General features: G+C 40.6%; 1 protein-coding gene across 3 annotated transcripts in view; it reads left to right on the top strand.

Moving 5' to 3' along the window:
- The window catches only part of IRAG2 (inositol 1,4,5-triphosphate receptor associated 2), a 41,990-nt gene that overhangs the window by 19,905 nt on the left and 5,105 nt on the right, over window positions 1-16,980 (top strand). For 2 of the 3 annotated variants that reach the window (XM_035310906.1, XM_035310893.1), the window contains exons 18-33: window positions 1,115-1,229; window positions 1,683-1,845; window positions 4,120-4,181; window positions 5,105-5,170; window positions 6,153-6,261; window positions 7,310-7,457; window positions 8,265-8,346; window positions 11,462-11,508; window positions 11,617-11,681; window positions 11,806-11,922; window positions 14,018-14,100; window positions 14,234-14,306; window positions 15,118-15,172; window positions 15,259-15,286; window positions 15,898-16,038; window positions 16,176-16,310. In XM_035310906.1, coding sequence (XP_035166797.1) covers window positions 1,115-1,229; window positions 1,683-1,845; window positions 4,120-4,181; window positions 5,105-5,170; window positions 6,153-6,261; window positions 7,310-7,457; window positions 8,265-8,346; window positions 11,462-11,508; window positions 11,617-11,681; window positions 11,806-11,922; window positions 14,018-14,100; window positions 14,234-14,306; window positions 15,118-15,172; window positions 15,259-15,286; window positions 15,898-16,038; window positions 16,176-16,310 — 1,489 coding nt within the window. The remainder of the gene's footprint in view (window positions 1-1,114; window positions 1,230-1,682; window positions 1,846-4,119; window positions 4,182-5,104; window positions 5,171-6,152; window positions 6,262-7,309; window positions 7,458-8,264; window positions 8,347-11,461; window positions 11,509-11,616; window positions 11,682-11,805; window positions 11,923-14,017; window positions 14,101-14,233; window positions 14,307-15,117; window positions 15,173-15,258; window positions 15,287-15,897; window positions 16,039-16,175; window positions 16,311-16,980) is intronic. The other variant, XM_035310903.1, reaches the window with a different exon arrangement.

Genomic DNA, 16,980 nt, shown 5'->3' with positions numbered 1-16,980 from the left:
CGAAAATATAACTCTAAATCTCAGTTTATTAGCCCATAGTTCCTGCTGGGAGTTCTAACGTTGCTGTCTTTTGCTGCCATATTTGTAGATGTAAACCCTTATCCTTCTTCCCTCCCACCTCTCCTAGACATTCAGGAAAGTAGCTAGTCAAGTTAGGGTTTTTATTTGTTTTTCTAGAACAATTGATCTGAATTCATTGTCTTTTTTCAACCTAGACTTACTCATACTGTCAGCCTTCCACCATCCTACACTAAATTTTAAATTTTTGCATGGTTGCCTTGACTTGGGTTCAGGGTGCAAGCAGTTTATTAGGACTTTGCATCCCTGAGAGCTAACACAGAGCAGTCATACTGCTCTTTTACATTACTTATGTTCAACTCACATTGTTAACGTAGACCTCCCACCTGCTTTTCCTTCAGTCAGAAAAGAGCTGATAAAAATACTGACAGCTTGGTTTCTTGATTCTCACTGAATCATCACTCTTTGTGGAGATAGAAACAAGGAAAAATAAAAACATATAAAAGTTAGAGAATAAGTGGGTAAGGGTTGTTTTGCAGTGAAAAAGAGGTTTCTCAAAAGTAATCATGTTTAGCAGTAGTTCTGTGGTATGGCAACTGCTCACTGCCAAGTGAAATACCATCTGAAGCACTTAAAAATTAGCAGTGTACCTGGATTCATAACTCCATTTTTTATTTTTCCAGAACAATTGACTCAGTATCCAGTTATTTTGACCAAACTGGACAACTTTTTCACAACTTCATCAACTAAGCTTTTTATCTGATGTCTCCAGATAATCTCTAAGCTTCCACTATGGTGCCCTGCTGTCTGGGGCTGGCACAGCCCTTTTACTGCTTATCTAGGGAGAAAGCAGGGAAAACCTTCATTCTCTTCCTACTTCCAGGGCTGCTGGAGGGAGAAAACTTTTCTGACTACCGGGTTAAATTGTTCTTGCTAAGCACAAACTCCCTAGTGCTGGATTGTGGGAAGCCATGATATGTGACGGCTGAATATGGTCCTTAATATGTGTCTCAACAACTAGTGTGTGTCATCTACCAGGCATGCCTGCTCTAAAATGTCAGTAACAGATTGTGGTTTGTGCTCTCACACTCTGCAGACAACATGAGATAGAAACCATCAAACAGTTGCAAGGAGAAGCTGCTGGCCAGGCAGAAGCCCTTGGTTTAGAGCTGCAGAAAGCTACAAAGCAGCTTGAGGATGCTAGCAAACAGGTGAGATAGGACCTAGTTTCTTCTACACAGAAAACAAGCAAGCAAGTGCAGAATGCTACATACGATGCATGCTGCTCTTGAGAAAGGAAACTGTGTGTTCAGAATGGAGTGCCTCGTTGCGAAAATGGAACCAGCAGAGGAAGTAAAATTTGAGGGGGTGGTGACAACAGTTTGCTGATGAAAGAGGCAGCATTGCATATTTGTGGTGGCTTAAAAAAAAAAAAAAAAAAAAGAAAGAAAAAGAAAAAAAGCCAAAAATAGCTTCCATACACAGTCCACCCCAACTGTAAAAATGCAGAAGTTCAGAGGGAGCTTTATCACTTCCTGAGAGAGAACAGATGCAATTCAGTTTCATTTACATGAAATGTAGAGTCTCCTTGTATTAGTCAGGCTGATTTTTTTTTATTTATTTTTCCTCTTCTTTTTTTTCCCTAAATGTTGTTTCTTGCTTAGGCAAAGGATCAAGTTGAAGCCTTTCACTCTGCTTGCGAGGAAGCCGCGTCCTTAAAATGCAAGTTAGAGGAAGCCATTTCTGAGCAGCAAAATCTCAAGGATGTGAATGCAGCTTTAACAAGTACTTGCCAGTTGCTTCAAGAAAAGGTGGAAGAGCAGAAAAGTGAGTAACTCTTGGCAATGTACAAGCATACACTCTTGCATGGGCAAATCCTTAGCTGATTATTTGTGGTGAAGGGGAATAATGCTGACCTGCGGGTCACCCGGTGGTAAAATGGTCTGTGAAAGTGTGTCGGGTGGGATTCCCATGAGTAGCCACTCATGGGAAGTTGGGCTGTTGAAGCTGTTGGGCTGAGCTGCAGCTGCAGACTCCTAAAACAATCTACTGCCATATGAAGAAGATCTAGTAACTCCATGGATTGCACTTCGTTACTGAGGGTGCTGTTCACACACCTAAGCAGCCCGCCTTACTCCTAATATTCTAAGCTTTCTATACTAAGGAGACTTGATTTTTTTTTATACTCTACATTCCTCTTATTGTTTGGATTTGCTCTGTGTACCTAAATAACTGTGTGGTATGCAAAAGCTGCTTTCTTTGGTGGAAAGCAATAGTGTTATTGCATTGTGCATGTGCAGCTTCTGCTATGGAACCATGGAAACTTCATACTACATCTTTCCTGCTTACTCAGAAGGCCGGATACTTACATAAGGTAGTGATTTAATTTCATCACGTGTGGAGTTTTCCTTCCAAATGCTGAAGAACCTATTGCTGCTGGGAAGAAGTTGACTGCTTTTAAGCCCACTGAACATTTGGCATCAGGCATGCATTTCCAAATGTAATGCACAATATAATTTATGATAAGCAAAAAGCTCAAGGGATGTGTGTGTTTTAAACACATTTCAGTGAAACTACAATTTGTTTTGTAGAAAAACTACATTGGTTCCTATGCCTTAGATCTATGGTACTGATGTGATAATTAGAGCCCCAAGCTGTGCTTGCTGACTTGTGACCAATGTTTTGGCATTGTCTGCATGTGTATGTTCATGTCCCTTTCATGTCTACTACTTTCTTCAAACTGTGGGGTGATTTTTTTCTAGCAAGAGTCATGCCAATGGAAATGTATCTTCAGCTCTAAATTGATAAAGTACTTCTGCAAAGCAAGCTAGCATGAATCAAGAGAGAACCTCAGACACTGTGGAAGAGAGAGATTGGTGCCACTGACCAAAAAAAAAAAAAAAGGCAACAACAAAAAAAAAAAAGAAAAGAAACAAAACCAAAAACTCTACCAAATTTACAGCTGAAGTCTCATCCTTTCTTAAATGATTCCAGGTAGTTTGCGGAAGTCTTTTTTTGTAGATAGGTAGAAGTAAACAGGTAGATCTGTAGAGAAGTTACAAGATGTTATAAAGAACAGGACAAAAACAACGATGGGGGGTAGGGGAAGGACAATGCTCTAAATTGGTTCCTGCAGAAAGCCAGCCAGGTCTACTGCCCCTTCTGACTAAAGAACTGTTTTTTTTCCTCCCCCTTCCTTCCCACTCTGTTTCTCTACTTTCCCTACCTGCATGATAAAAGATAAGAAACTGCGGAATGTGTTGGCTGAAGAAGCTTCTACTCAACCCATGTTGGCCAGGCCCACATAATCATGACTTGCAGCTAATGGCTACAGCCACTATACAATGAAAAAAGCTGAACAAGCCACTGAGAACAACCTTCAATTTTTGCTTGGGCACTGAGGTGACAGTGCTAATGAACTCTTTTCTTTCTCCTTCCCAGTCCCTCAATATTAGATGTGATATAAAAGCTACAGTAGACTTGTATCAAGGTAAAAAAAAAAAAAAAAAAAAAAAAAAAAAGAGGGAGGCCCTGGTATTACCAAACTTGGAGAAAGGCTTCATTTCATACTTAGAAACATTCTATCTACTCCTTTTTAAGGCCTTTTCTAGAAGTGTTCAAGTTGCCCAAAGCCCCAATCCAACCTGGCCTTGGACTAGTGGGAGGTGTCCCTGCCCATGGCAGGGGGATTAGAACCAGATGGTCTTTAAGGTCCTTTCCAAGCTAAACCACTCCATGACTGTCCAAAAACTTTTGTACAAATGCTTCTCTTCTGTAGAGTTGTAATGGAGTCATCCGTTTCCACAGGGAACTGTAGCACATCAACACTGATGGCACTGGGAATTAACCCCTCACTTTAGAGTAGAACAAGGGAAACCTAAGCACATGGAAAAAAAGTGCCCAGGTCTTCTGTATGGTGGAACTTGCAAAACAAAAGGTGCTTTTAAAACTCTTTCTGTGAAAACTGAAGATATAACTGGGCCAAAGTGAAATGTAATGGGTTTGTGACAGGCAGCAGTTGGTTTACAGGCATTTTAATGCTGTACCGTTCCTTCTCAAATTATAATGGATCCACTAAGACTTGTAAATGTCTCTTCATAGCCACTGTTAATGCGCTGAGAGGGGAACTGCTTAAAGGACGACTCTGTGAATGGCAGTGCCAGGTATGAAGCTTGTCTGGTGGGAGAAAAGGTAGGCTTGCACACTAGGTGCTCTGGTGGAAGGACATCTACAGCTGAGGTGAACTGCAAGTAATTTGGAAGCAGCTTTCTTCTTTTTGGCTGTAGAGACAAAGTGAGCTGTCTGTGCTGATCTACAATGCACATCATTTTCCTTCAGCCTTTTTGAAAAGATGGGCTGAAACTTACAGCTGTGGTGTGGTGTTGTAAACAGTTGTGTTGGCTGTAAACAGTTGTTCATGATCATGCTTAATGTAGGTGAGGGAAACCTTCCCTGATGGGGTGGTGTGAGTTGTCCCCCACAATCAGCCCTTTCTTCTGCAGGCAGTCTTCCAAATAACCAGTTAAAATCTTGTTCTAAAACACTTCCAGTATCCAGGCATTGGAATAGCCAGTAAAATAGTTACTATTTTCATACCCCTCCATGGAAATATTCTGGAAGTTATATAACTCTGGAATACTCTGCTTTGAATAAATATACTTTCTTCAACTTTAGGAGGGGGTGGAGGGGGAGTTAGAGTGGGAAGACTTTTTCCCAACTGGCTCTAGTAAAGAACGCTGTAGCTCAGCGTCTGAGCAGTCTGGATTTAACACAGAATAACAAGGTATTTATGAAGACAAACAGAAGATCCTAAAATGTATCTTAATCTGTAACAGGGGCATCAGAGGAGCAGAATCAAAACTGTGGACCATCTGCATGTGAATAAAACATGTATTTGTGCATAAAGGTCTGAAGAATTAAAGGCTGAAACTAGCATGGGGAAATAACTGCGTATTTTTCCCGATAACTGAAAATAGTTCAGCTGGAAAGTTAAATTCCATTTTTGTTCACAGTGTTGTAGTATTCCTTTTTTTTCCCCCAAACCTCCTATGCCTACTTTCCATACACTGTTTCTCTATTGCAACAGCGCTGTGTAGATGAAGAATCTGATTACAGTCTGCTGCCCACATCAGCTGAACCAGTGAAAGGGAAGGTAAGTGTTTGCTCTGATCACTGCCAAGCCTGCTAAAATGTGGTACTTGCTTTGTTTGTATTTTCTTTCATGACCTGGAGGAAATAGGTCTCCTTGTGAGAGGGTTTGCCAGGTCATACAAATTACTTGTGTTTTTTTTTTTTTTTTAATGTATATATAAAAATGTGTAGATGCACATGCATACACACATACAAAATTATATTCAAAACCTTATTGTGAAGTTAGTTTCCTATTGATTCTGAGCAGTCTCTGTGACAAAATGCAGGCACTTGTTAAATTGCCTTTTGAGAAGGATCAGAAGCTGAAGATGGAGATGCACTCTTCAATTTCTCTTCCATTACTTGTCATTTATGCAACACTTAGTAAAATGCAGCTGTATTAATGTTATTTCAGAAGTTTCTTCCAGCCAGCTTCACATGATACTTTTTCAGCACTAACCAGCAAATAGGTGGTGTATGTTTGTGAGGCAGGCAGGCAGCGCCTTCTCTGCACACATCAGGGCTCAAGTTGGAGTTGTCCTCCTGCCTCTGCTAAAGGAAACTTGTTCTGCTTAGTAGGTGCCAGACATTAGGCAAATGTTCCCTGTCTTGGCCTGTGTGGTTGACTTGGCTTGACTACCTCTGGCAAAGAGGTAGAGAAGGAAAGATTGGCATGGGGTTTGGTTTGGTTTCTTTCCTCTTCTGTCCTGCTCACCTTGCTTTTATCCCATCCATTCATTTTTCTTTTTACCTCTCCCAAGGTTTTACCTAGCTGAAACCAACACAGATGTCGAAAGTGTTAAGGTTCAACTTTAATTATTCTGCCTTTTCTTGTACCCATTCTGTTCATAAAGGATACAAGCTTTTCTAGAAGAGGAAATGTATGTATGTATAAATTAGTATTATATTACACAGATACATTTCTCTGTGTGTGGTGGTTGGGAGCTGTTGGCAGTTGTGTATTCAGCATGACTGAAGATCAGCTCTTTCCACTTTTCCATTAGCAGCTCCATTGCCCTAAAAGACTATGGAATGAAGGACCCACCTTGCACATTGAACTTCCCAGGACCCTGCCCTCAGATATTTCAGACTGGTGTCTTACACCTCTGCTAGGTAAGACCTAGTGGTGTTGGCCAATCTTCTGTCTCTCTCCTGAAATATAGAAAGAGTTAATAGGAGGAATGGAACAGTCTCGCTGGTGCTAAACATGTTAATAAGCTGTGGAAAACCTACTGTTGGCTTTAGACTATTTTGCATGCGATTGGATGCTGAATCATGCCTTTAATGCTTTCAATTAGATGTTTGAAAAGATGACTGCCTGTCAGCCTACTAGGAGTCCCAAAAAGCCTAAGGAGATATTGTAATAAATCATATAGTCAGGTATACTCCTGACAAGGTACTTGCAAGTGTGAATTGACAGGGCTTGAGTTGTTTTTCCCATTCATCCTGTTGGCTGGAATACAATGTGGTGTAGCAACTGATGTCCTGCTACTGAGCTAGGGCCAATCCTGGTTTAAAAACTCAGATGAGTAACAGCTTTTAAGAATCGAATAATAGTATTTGCTGACTTCTCCTATGTATATTAAGCTATTAGTACTTACCCACAACTCCACTGTGCTGCAGAGTTCACTTGGTAATTTATAAAGTGTTTCTTCCACTGTGTAAAACACAGTGACTCTTCTTGTACAAGCTATAAAATGCTCAGATGTAATCTTGTGCCATACTGGGGAGAACTGGAAGAAGAGGTTGCTTGACTGCATGTGCTCTTTAAAATGTGCTAGCTCAGTATAGTTGCAGCTTGCGGTAATACTGTGATCCAGCCACGAATAAGGCAGGTATTTGCATCTTGCACCAATCAAATATTAATACAGAAAAGATCAAAGTAGACAATCTATTTCCCACTCTGTCACACAATGCTTCATTAGACCTGTACTGTCCTATGCAGAAGTTTCTATAACTCTTTTACCCTCTATTGACAAAAACATGTTAATCACACCTAGCCTAACTCTTTCATAGCAAGATGAAAGGTGTCTTATTTTAAATCATTATTAGGTTGGTCTGCTTCTTTACTATCTTAGTCATTCAAAACAATATTTGACTCTTAGGCCTATGTCCAGCTTTTCCTATGGCCACTGCTCATCACGCTTTTCTCTCTCAACAGATGCTCTGACCTTGGAGACCTCATTACCAAATAACTCTCATGTGCCCAGCTGGAATCCCCCTTGCAGACAGCGCTCTGGCAGCTGCACATTTGAAAGCTGCGATCTGGGGCACGCGTCTGTTTCGGATGTGACATCAGTAGAGTGCAAGTAAGATGGCAAAAAACATCTCTTTGTGGTGGAGGGTGGAAGAGTCCATGGGATTTAGCAGGTCCTGGGGGACACTGTATCCCCAGCACGTACTGAGTTCAACAGCAGGGCATCTCTTAAGAAACAGTGGACACTCAGTGCTCAACTAATGGCATTTTGGGGTAATACTTTGGTCCTTTTCACAAGAGTAATAATAGAGCTCTTTACTGAAATGCCGCTATGACCACTAGCTAATTATGGTGATGGTATTCCTGTTTCATGTTGGAAAACTGAGCCATGAGGTAGGTGTTCTTGTGTTTGTTTTCAGTATTTAACTTATAATTGACACTCTCACTTAAGAGCCAAAATGCTCTTGGTTTTGAGGAGTCAATTTTTTGGCAGAGTTTAGAGAGGGAATTCTGAGATCTTGCCTATCAAGATCTCCTTAGATCTTTCAAACAGATTGAACAGTGTAAGGCTATGAAAGCTAGCTAACTATTGTCAGTGAATATTTAAGAATAAAGATAAGGATATTCCTAAAGATGCAGAGGCAGGCAGCCTGCAGCAAAAGGCTTGGTAGCTCTTAAAGCTTTTGCCACTTTTTTTCCTCCTTTTTTCTAGAGCAGTGCAGTGTGGGGGAGGCTGGGAGAAGGACAGGTGGTGGTTCTTGCTGTCTGGGGGAGGAGGGGTTGATGTTTGTGATGAATCTCTCCCTGGGAGACCGGCTGTCTCTACAGATAGTGGTTTTGGTTGTTATGTGCTTAAGGAAAATAGGCTATATATCTCACTGTTGTTTGGGCAATATGCAAATAAAATGTGTATTGCCAGGTGGAAAATATACTCTGCTGATAACTATACTGATGCAGACCTTCCTGTTTCCATTACAATGATGGACTCTTCACTTACCGAGGTGAGTGCTGTCTCTGACACCCCAGACATGGTTTTGAATGGGTTCAAGTAATTAGTGCCTTATGAATATCCATAAGATCCAGACTGGGCAGCTGTAAACCAGTGCTGTAATCAAGCTGGCATCAGTCAGCAGGCTGCTGTGACAACTTGTTTTCTGTGGGGCACTCCATTCTACTTGGGCCCAACCCTGGAATATTGTAGGCATGGACCCAAATGTCTTGATGTTCATGTGCAGCTGGGTCATGCTTTTAGCTGGGGAGTATTTTTTTTTAGTGGTTTCAAGGCATAAGGAAGTGTTGTTTCTTCTGTAATACTCAGTTCTGCCAGGGAAGTCTGAGTGACTTCACTTCTTACCCACCTGTAGTACTCATGGGATGTTTTAGTTGTGAATGCTGCCTTTCTCTGCACTTTCTCCCACAGCTACCATGTAACAGCTGAAAGATAGCATCTTTGCAGAATATGAGATATGAGACCTTCCGTCAGCTGTGTGTTCAGATATGCCTTCACGGCTGTATTGAATCCAGTATCTATCAGAGCACTCCCTCCCACAGCTCGAGCTGTCAATCAGCTTTTTCACAGCAGCAGCCCGATGAGCCCCAGCTCAGTGCACTCAGCTGTGCTCTGTGCATAGCACTGCAATACTTTCTACCAAAATCCAGACCTCAGCCCCACAGGCATGGTTTTATAACAAGCTTTACAAATGCCAGCATTGGTGGCGGTGATGGAAGGATATCGGTCTGCTATTTTGGTGAACCTGGGAACAAACCATGCAACGCCAGTGAGCAACCCTACCCTGGCTGCTGTGCAGCACTGGTCCTGTCCCAGTGATGACTCAGGGAAGAAAGTGCAGTCAAGGTAGAAAGTAAGAGCGGTGGGGAATGCCTGTTTCAGCCTGCTTTTTGGCTGTGGTAGAGGAGGTGAGGAGCTCCCTTGCTTGTGCTGCTGCTACTTAAGTTACCTTAAAGAGGATAATCCCAAGAAGGGATCTTGCTTTATCCAGCCTTTCTGGGAAATGATAGCCTCTCAAAGTTGTTTGAAACATCTGTGCTTCATTGCTCTGAAGCTTCCTGTAATTCCAGCTGGATTCACAAGTGTCAGTTTCCTTTGTGTTTCTATGTATATAAATATATACGTGTGTGTGTGTGTCTATATATAGACACTATGAGAATATTCTAGAGGGGAAAATGAAAACATTAAAGCTTTCCCCAAAGAAAAGGTACAGGAATTGTATCCAGTATCTGTTCTTAAACTGTGACGTGCAGCAAAATTTGAATATCCTCGTTTAATAGGAAAAGTATCCCTAGGGTTTTTTTATTTGCAGTGTGGTTGCAGATGTGCTTGATCAGAGTGAGCCCTTCAGCATGTAAGTAACTCAAGTTTTTCTGTCAGTGTTGTCATTGTAGGTGTTCAGGGGCTATTAGATAAAGGAGTTCTTGTGATGCCAGATGAATATTGGGCTTCTTATGCTTATTTTGATTTTATGAAAGTCTTGTAGTTTAAAAACTAGAAGAAAGGTTTCTAAAACATTGTTGCTTTTTCGTAGAATTTATATAAGATTGTGGCCAAAACTTACCTGCTGTGGTAGAGGGTCTTTAGATTGTTTTGCTAATCCAAGGGATAGAGGTGGGGAAAAAGTGATCAGGATTCTCATGCAGGATCTTCACCATTATAATCCTTTTATTAGGAAGAGCAATTCTCTAATGCCCTGCAAAACTGGATTTTATTAGGAAATGTAGCAAGTGTTTTATAGTTGTTTTTACTCTTTAAGTTTACCCTGTGCAATCCTAATGTGAACAGTTAGTATGGATTTTTTTTAATGGAATTGAGGATTTTCCTTCATTGCAAAAAGGAAACCATTGACCATGCGTCACCTGGGGAGGGAGGAGGCATGTAGAACAACACGTTGCTTTGGTCACTTCCAGACGGCATATGTTTTCTGGTTGGGGTTGTGTGTGTATGTGTTTTAACTGTCCTCCAGGTTTCTTTTAGTTTCATTCCAACATACTACTCACTTTTCACCTTCTCGTTCCCTGTTACTCCTGTAGACCTAACATCCTGGACAAGACAAATACTGTGTTGTACTTCCTTAAGCTTAAAAGAGAATTCAAATATGAATAAAAATACCCTGGGTTTGCCTTAGAGAAAATATTGGCTGGCTTGGGGCATAGGCTCTGCAATGGCAGTCAAGCTCTGTGGAGGAAAAAGATCAAGTGCTTACTGATGCTGAGAGCAGCCAATGCTGTCCAAGGAGCCTCCGGGGCTTGGCCATCTGCTTTTCAGCTTTGCTGGACAGCTTGTTCTCTACCGTGCAAGCACCCCTTTCTGGGGTCCTCTGAGGATGTTTGATGGGAACAGGAAGATACCAGAATAGAGGTGATCACTTGCTGATGGGGTTTTTCTATTCCCAACACTGCTTGTGTAGTGGTCTTGGAATTTGCAGGGAACTATCCAAAGCTGGATTGTTCCACACCTCATCTGCCAATGAGAAATGTTATTTCTCATTCCTCTATGCTGCTTTCATGAAAAGAAGGAGGTCTGAAGCCTTCTGGAATGCCTAGGCAATTGTTATATATCATCGTGAAAATAAGTGTCACTCCAAAATGAGCACTAGAATGCACAGCAGGCAGGCTTCCTGCATTCCAAATCATCTGCTCAGTCAAGTTGTTAAAAGTAATGCTTTTATCTAACTAAATGAGTCAGATATCTATAGCTGAGTGAAGTTCTGTGCACTTTATGACCTCAGAAAATGGATGTAACCTGATGCACAGCATTAGGACAGTAAGGTGGTACAGTAATACCATCTTCAGTACTATACTTCAGTCATTTGAAAACAGGTTGGAAGCAAAACATGAGGTCAGGAACCAAAATATCTCCCTAAATATGATACTCCTGCGGTAAGACTTCTGCAGAAAGTTATTGCTCTTAATGATGATGTGCTAAGCTGCATGTTATATGTACAGGTGGCTATAGACTAGCAGATGAATCTGCAGCCACTTATTATCCAGTTCTCTGCTAAGTCAGGTACAGCTGCAGTAATTATTAAAACTTTGACATAATTTTTTCTATGTTTGAAGCAACCCTTTATCCAACACTAACCCTTCTCTCTTTCTGTTAAGATGGACCGTGCAGAGCCATCAATACCAGTCAGCCTGATCCCATCCAGGTCAGTTTTTTTTTTTTGGGGGGGGGGGGGGAGGGGGGGGGGATTGATTGTATTTAATGTAATTATACAACATGGATCAGTGTTTTAAAAATAATTTTGTGTTGACAGTGATCACTTAACTTTACCCCAAGAAGTTCCTACATCCTCTTCAGAAAGCACTGTGCCAGTATCAGGTAAGCCCTTAAACTGGAGTACAGACAAGTAAACTTCTTGGGCTGGAAGTCAAAGGAAGAGATGTGTTGAAGTCTGCATTTACTGAACAGTAAGTGCCCTGACTTGTGTTGTGCGATGTTCTAGGCTATCTTGCTATGGAGGAAAAGCCACCCAAGCACTCATGTGCAAAAGAGGAAGCTCTGCCAACTTCTGCAGCAATGGAGAAAAACAATGATAAGGATCTGGCCGGTTTTGTATCAGGTACAGTAACTACTGCAGCCATGCTGGCATTCATGCAGTGAGGAAACAGCTTGCTTCCAGCACATCTTTGATGTGAGGAATCTAAGAAAAATAACTTGATGTTTGCAACAACAGAGATTCACAAGTTGCTTTCACCTGCAAGCACTCTAAACTTTCCCCAGAACTAAGCAGGAATTAGGTCCATCTGGTTGCAGAAGGCAGGTGGCCTGATGGTGCTGCAAGAAGTAAACATGAAGTAACTTAGCAAGCGTCAAGATGTCACTCAGCTGGCAGAACACTGTGTGGGTACTAAACCCCATGCAATTTTGGGAGGAGAAAGAGGATCTTTTTCATGGTTTTGAAAAGTTTGACACACAACTGTACTAAACAATGTTTTCCTCTTTCAGAATGGAAGCTCAGAGCATGAGAAGATGGGGTGGGTCAGGAGGAAAGATGAGGACAAGACCTTTGTGTATGATCCTGCCTTAACTATAGTCATAAACATCCAGGAAAATTATTCTTATCAGATCTGATGGTGCTTATTTCACTTATAAACTAAAAGCAAAATAAAACTAGACTGTGTGTACAGTGTGTCTAAGCTATTTTTTAAAAAGTTGATCTGAATAGGCAGCACAGAATACATGAGTGTGCTTGCTTGTAGTTATTTTTAACCTTTACCTAAATGCAAGATCTCTTTTGTTGTCGTCTTTTGGTTTTGTTTCTTTATTTAGTAGTCTTCATGAAATCTAACTTAGTCCCCTCACTTAAATATATTTTCTTTCAACTAATTTGCCTCTGCAGTTAATTTTCGTATCTGGTGTAGGTGCCTTTGACAAGGAGGAAACAGATATGCAAAACAGATCAGAAAGAGTCCAAATAGCTTTAGCTTTAAAGTCTGAAATCCTGCTGCTTGTTGTACACCACCTCCAAATAGAAAGCCTTTCTAGCATTAGAGTGGAGACTGAATCTCACTTGTGGTTTTTAATAATACCACACCACATCTTCTGAAGGTGCTTGGGGGCCAGGTCAGATACTTAGGGCTGCTGCAAAAATTCAGCAGCAACAAAAGGCAGACTAAGCAGAGGATGCTGTCAATGTGAAGGATGAAAAGAGAAAGTACTTCAGATATGAAACTTTTTTTTTACTTGTGCCATTTCTTTGGCTTGTATCTGTGTCTATGTGTGCATGACTACATAAATGGAAGGGAAAAAAATCTAGATATTCTAAAAGGTATAAATAGCTACCAGAGTTATTGCTGCACATAAAATTAATGTAACTCTGAGATTTTCAGTTTCTTTTTTTAAAAAAAAAAAAAAAAAAAAAAAAAAAAAAACACTTCAGAAAGACAGCTATTAAAAAGGGATTTACTTTTTAAATGTTTAAAACTTCTGGATTGTGGTTGTTAGAAGTTTGTGTTATATTTGAGCCGGCATAATCAGCTCTCAAACTTACCAATTCATTATTATTAGTCTTCTGGCAAAGAGTTCTGTTGGGTCTATCATTACTCTGCTAGTTCATTTTTAGGTATGAAGGACAGTCTAAGTGTCAGGATGTTTGAAGCTTATGGGCTCCTGAAATACCACAGCTGTGTGCACTTCATGATCTGGTTATGCTCAGAATACTGTAATAGTAGCATCGAGTCTGTTTCACAAAGAGGAGAATTATAAATAATCATCCCTTCTCCCATTAGTTTGTGCATGTGATTTTTTTTGTTACTTTGCCAATAGACGTCAAAATATTCATTATAATTGGTCTCTCTAAATAACAAATTCCTGCTGGTAGTAAATTAATGAAATTCATTTATCTGAGAGAATATTACTGTTTTGCAGCTTCACTTAGAGCAACTACTATCAGAAGAATGTCTCATAAATATGTAGCACTTGTTACTGTGATTTATTTTTTTCAAGGCAAAGATAATGTATTATCACGTTCCTTCCTTAATACCTCTACAGCATGCTTTCCTGCCTCTTCTTAATGTCCTCTCCTGGCATTTGCTGCAGTTTTTCATTTGATTTTGGTTTTTGACCTGTTGGTCAATGGCTAGTGCTCTGAGTGTGTTGGAGGCTTCTTTTGCTTTTATTACATCACTCTTGTTTTCTGGGATGTTTCTTCCCAGGGCCTGATCTGATCAAGAAAGAATTCAACCCTGTGATAGAAGAATGCAAAACCTCACTGCAAAATCTTTTAAAGAAAGACCCGGTAAGAATCCTAGTGACACTGAAACATCAACAAACTGCTTTGGCTGAACAGTGACTACTGGAGTAGGACACGGGCCCTGCCACTGGTTTTGTGGCTGTTGCTTTGCTGCAACTGCTCTCTGACTTTCTTTTAGGAGATGAGCCTGGAAAAGGAAACTAATAGAGAGCAGAGTGAGGTAACACCAGCTACAGTTCCCAGTAGGAAAGGTAAGCTTTTTGTTGAATTAATCTGCATAACTTACTGGAGTGCAAGCCTTGGTCACCTGTGCCAACAGGTGTGTAAACAGCTGTAGAGAGCTGCCTGGACTATGCCAATTATTATGTGGGGTTTTTGTTTTAAGGGGTAGTAGCTGCGGTTAAAAAAAATCAGAATAAGCTAGTGGTGGAGAAAGGCAAGATGTTATCAAGCAAAAACCTGCTTCTGATCTCTGCAGATACTGATCTAACTAACTCAGTCTTCCTCTAGACAGAATTTCTTAGGAGTTGCAAAGCAGCTGGGGTATTTGAAACTGGCATGCATGTCCTCCCCAAAGACTTATAAAGCAGCACCCCTTAGGCTAACTGGAGTTTTGGGTAATATGGTGTGTATATATAAGCTGGACAATGTTTCTGCTGATCTGTGCTTAGACACCTCCGCTTTTGTGGTCACCTGACCTTTTGCCTTTGGAGTTGAGTAAAAGTTAGTGATGTTGTAAGTCATGTAACATTCTGGGGGATGAACGTGTGGGGTGAGGACTTGCACCAAAGCCTAGAATTAACCATTTCCATACTAATGAGATACTAGTTGAAGCTGACTAAGCAGCTAACTTTTGTGGCTCTGTACATGAGAGTGCTTTTCAGTCTTAACTGGCATTCTAATCCCAATGCACTCTGAGGTACACATTACTTTTATCAGCAAGAGCTGGAAACCTTATCCATGGCTGCTGTTAGAGCTTTAAAGGCTTTCATTCCATTTTTGGCCACTTTTGGTCTGAGAACTTCCTTTTTTTTTTTTTTTTTTTTTTTTTCTTCTTCTCAGGGAGTTCACCCATTGAAGGTGGCATTAAAGGGGATAAAACAAAGCAAAATGAGCTGTAAGTGTTTTGGCTTTCAATGATCACCTGCAGGTATGAATTCAGAGTTGCAGTCTGTTACATGATTGCTTCTTCTTATCCTACAGTGACTCGCCTAGTGAGAAAGAGGTGGAGGTAAGTCTCAACTGCTTGTAACCTTAGGTATCACGGACAACAGAAAAATCTTGTAGATAGCCATCACTAGTATCTTGGCCTATATGTAAAGAATGACACTGAGTAGCTCAAATTTGATGTATTTCTGTAAATTGGCTTTGAAATCTTTCTAAGCCCTCTTGGCATAAACAGTATGTTTCCATATTCAACAGAAACTATTGAAGGGATGAGATAAGGTAGAAATCTGTAAAACTAAATGAACAAAATATCTGCTGCAAATGACGTGTTTGTAAGTGTTGAGGAGCATAGCTATGACCTCCTCCCAGGCAGAGTGTGCTGGTTTAAGACACTTTTTCTCCCAAAGGACACAGATAACATACTGCATGCTGCCAGGATATTACTTGTTCTGGTTGCAGGTTATTTCCCCCACCACTACAGATGGGAGGTGTCTTTGGGGAAAGGACTGTCTTTGGGGAAGCAAGCTATGTTTGCTTCTCTTCTGTATCTCTCCTGTAGCTTTGCTCATGGGGTATATTCCCAAATGTCACATCAATATACAGATCTATTTTTTTAAAAAAAAAAAAAGCCTGCATCACTTGGATTATTCTGAAATCTGTTCTTCTCCACAACAGGCTGAATTTCTGAGATTGTCTCTAGGTTTTAAATGTGACTTTTTTACCTTGGACAAGAGGGTGAGACTTGAAGAAAGATCCCGAGACTTGGCTGAAGAGAACTTGAAAAAGGAGATCACAAATGCTCTAAAGATGTTAGAGGTCAGTGTAAACTGAGACTGTTGGATGCTAATCTTGAGACTGTGTGAGCCTGAACATAGTCCCTCAGGGCCATCACTTGAGTTTGCCCTTCTTACTAATAGATCACATTTATTTTTCTTACTAATGTGCCCCTTTAGGCTTTAGTTCCTTTGTGTGAAGAAGATAACCAAGCACAGGAAATTATTAAGAAGCTGCAGAAAAGCTTGCAGTTCCTTAGCCAGTATGCAGCCCGAGTCGCCAGCAGAGCAGAGATGTTGGGAGCTATTAATCAGGTAACACTATATACATGTATCTTGTACAAAAGCTTCTAGATGTTAAGGAATAGCACTACCTGTTTGCTAGGCTTCTGATTCCAGATCTAGATGTGTGAATCTCATGTATGTGAAGCAAACTAACTGATACAGTTTAGTTCTAGCTCTCTCTTCTCAGGTCTCTGCTTGCATTATCATTATGATGAATCCCAGGCATTGTAAGAGCAGCTACATTGCACTAGCACTGTGCAAAAACACAACAAAAAATATGGTGCTGCCTTTTTTTTTAAAAAAAAGGCAGTGTAGGCCTGTATACAGTAGAGAGTACATGAATGGAATGTGGTATTGATAGTCTTTATGCTGTAATGGTAAATCTCTGCCTTATGGAAAGGATTTTAACAGGGCTTTGGACAAAGCTAATACACTAAATCTATGCAAGTTGACAAAGATCTACTCAAATGTTATATGTAATAGTATAATGCTGAAGAATAGTATGAAAATCTTTCTTGACAATAAGTACTAGTAAATGTAGGTGTGTGTTGAGACTATAGATCAGAGAAAGGTAATGAGGAGTTGTAAGGATTCAGAAATTGAAGTCCTGAACTGTGTTAGGGTGAGAGGGATCACTGGAGAAATGACACCTGCATAACTTGGGCATGGGATCATTGAATGGTTTGGGTTGGAAGTGACC

Source organism: Oxyura jamaicensis, chromosome 1 (assembly GCF_011077185.1).
Source record: "Oxyura jamaicensis isolate SHBP4307 breed ruddy duck chromosome 1, BPBGC_Ojam_1.0, whole genome shotgun sequence".
Lineage (NCBI taxonomy): Eukaryota > Metazoa > Chordata > Aves > Anseriformes > Anatidae > Oxyura > Oxyura jamaicensis.
The sequence above is the reverse complement of the archived record's forward strand: the minus strand, read 5'-3'. Positions and strand labels throughout refer to the sequence as shown.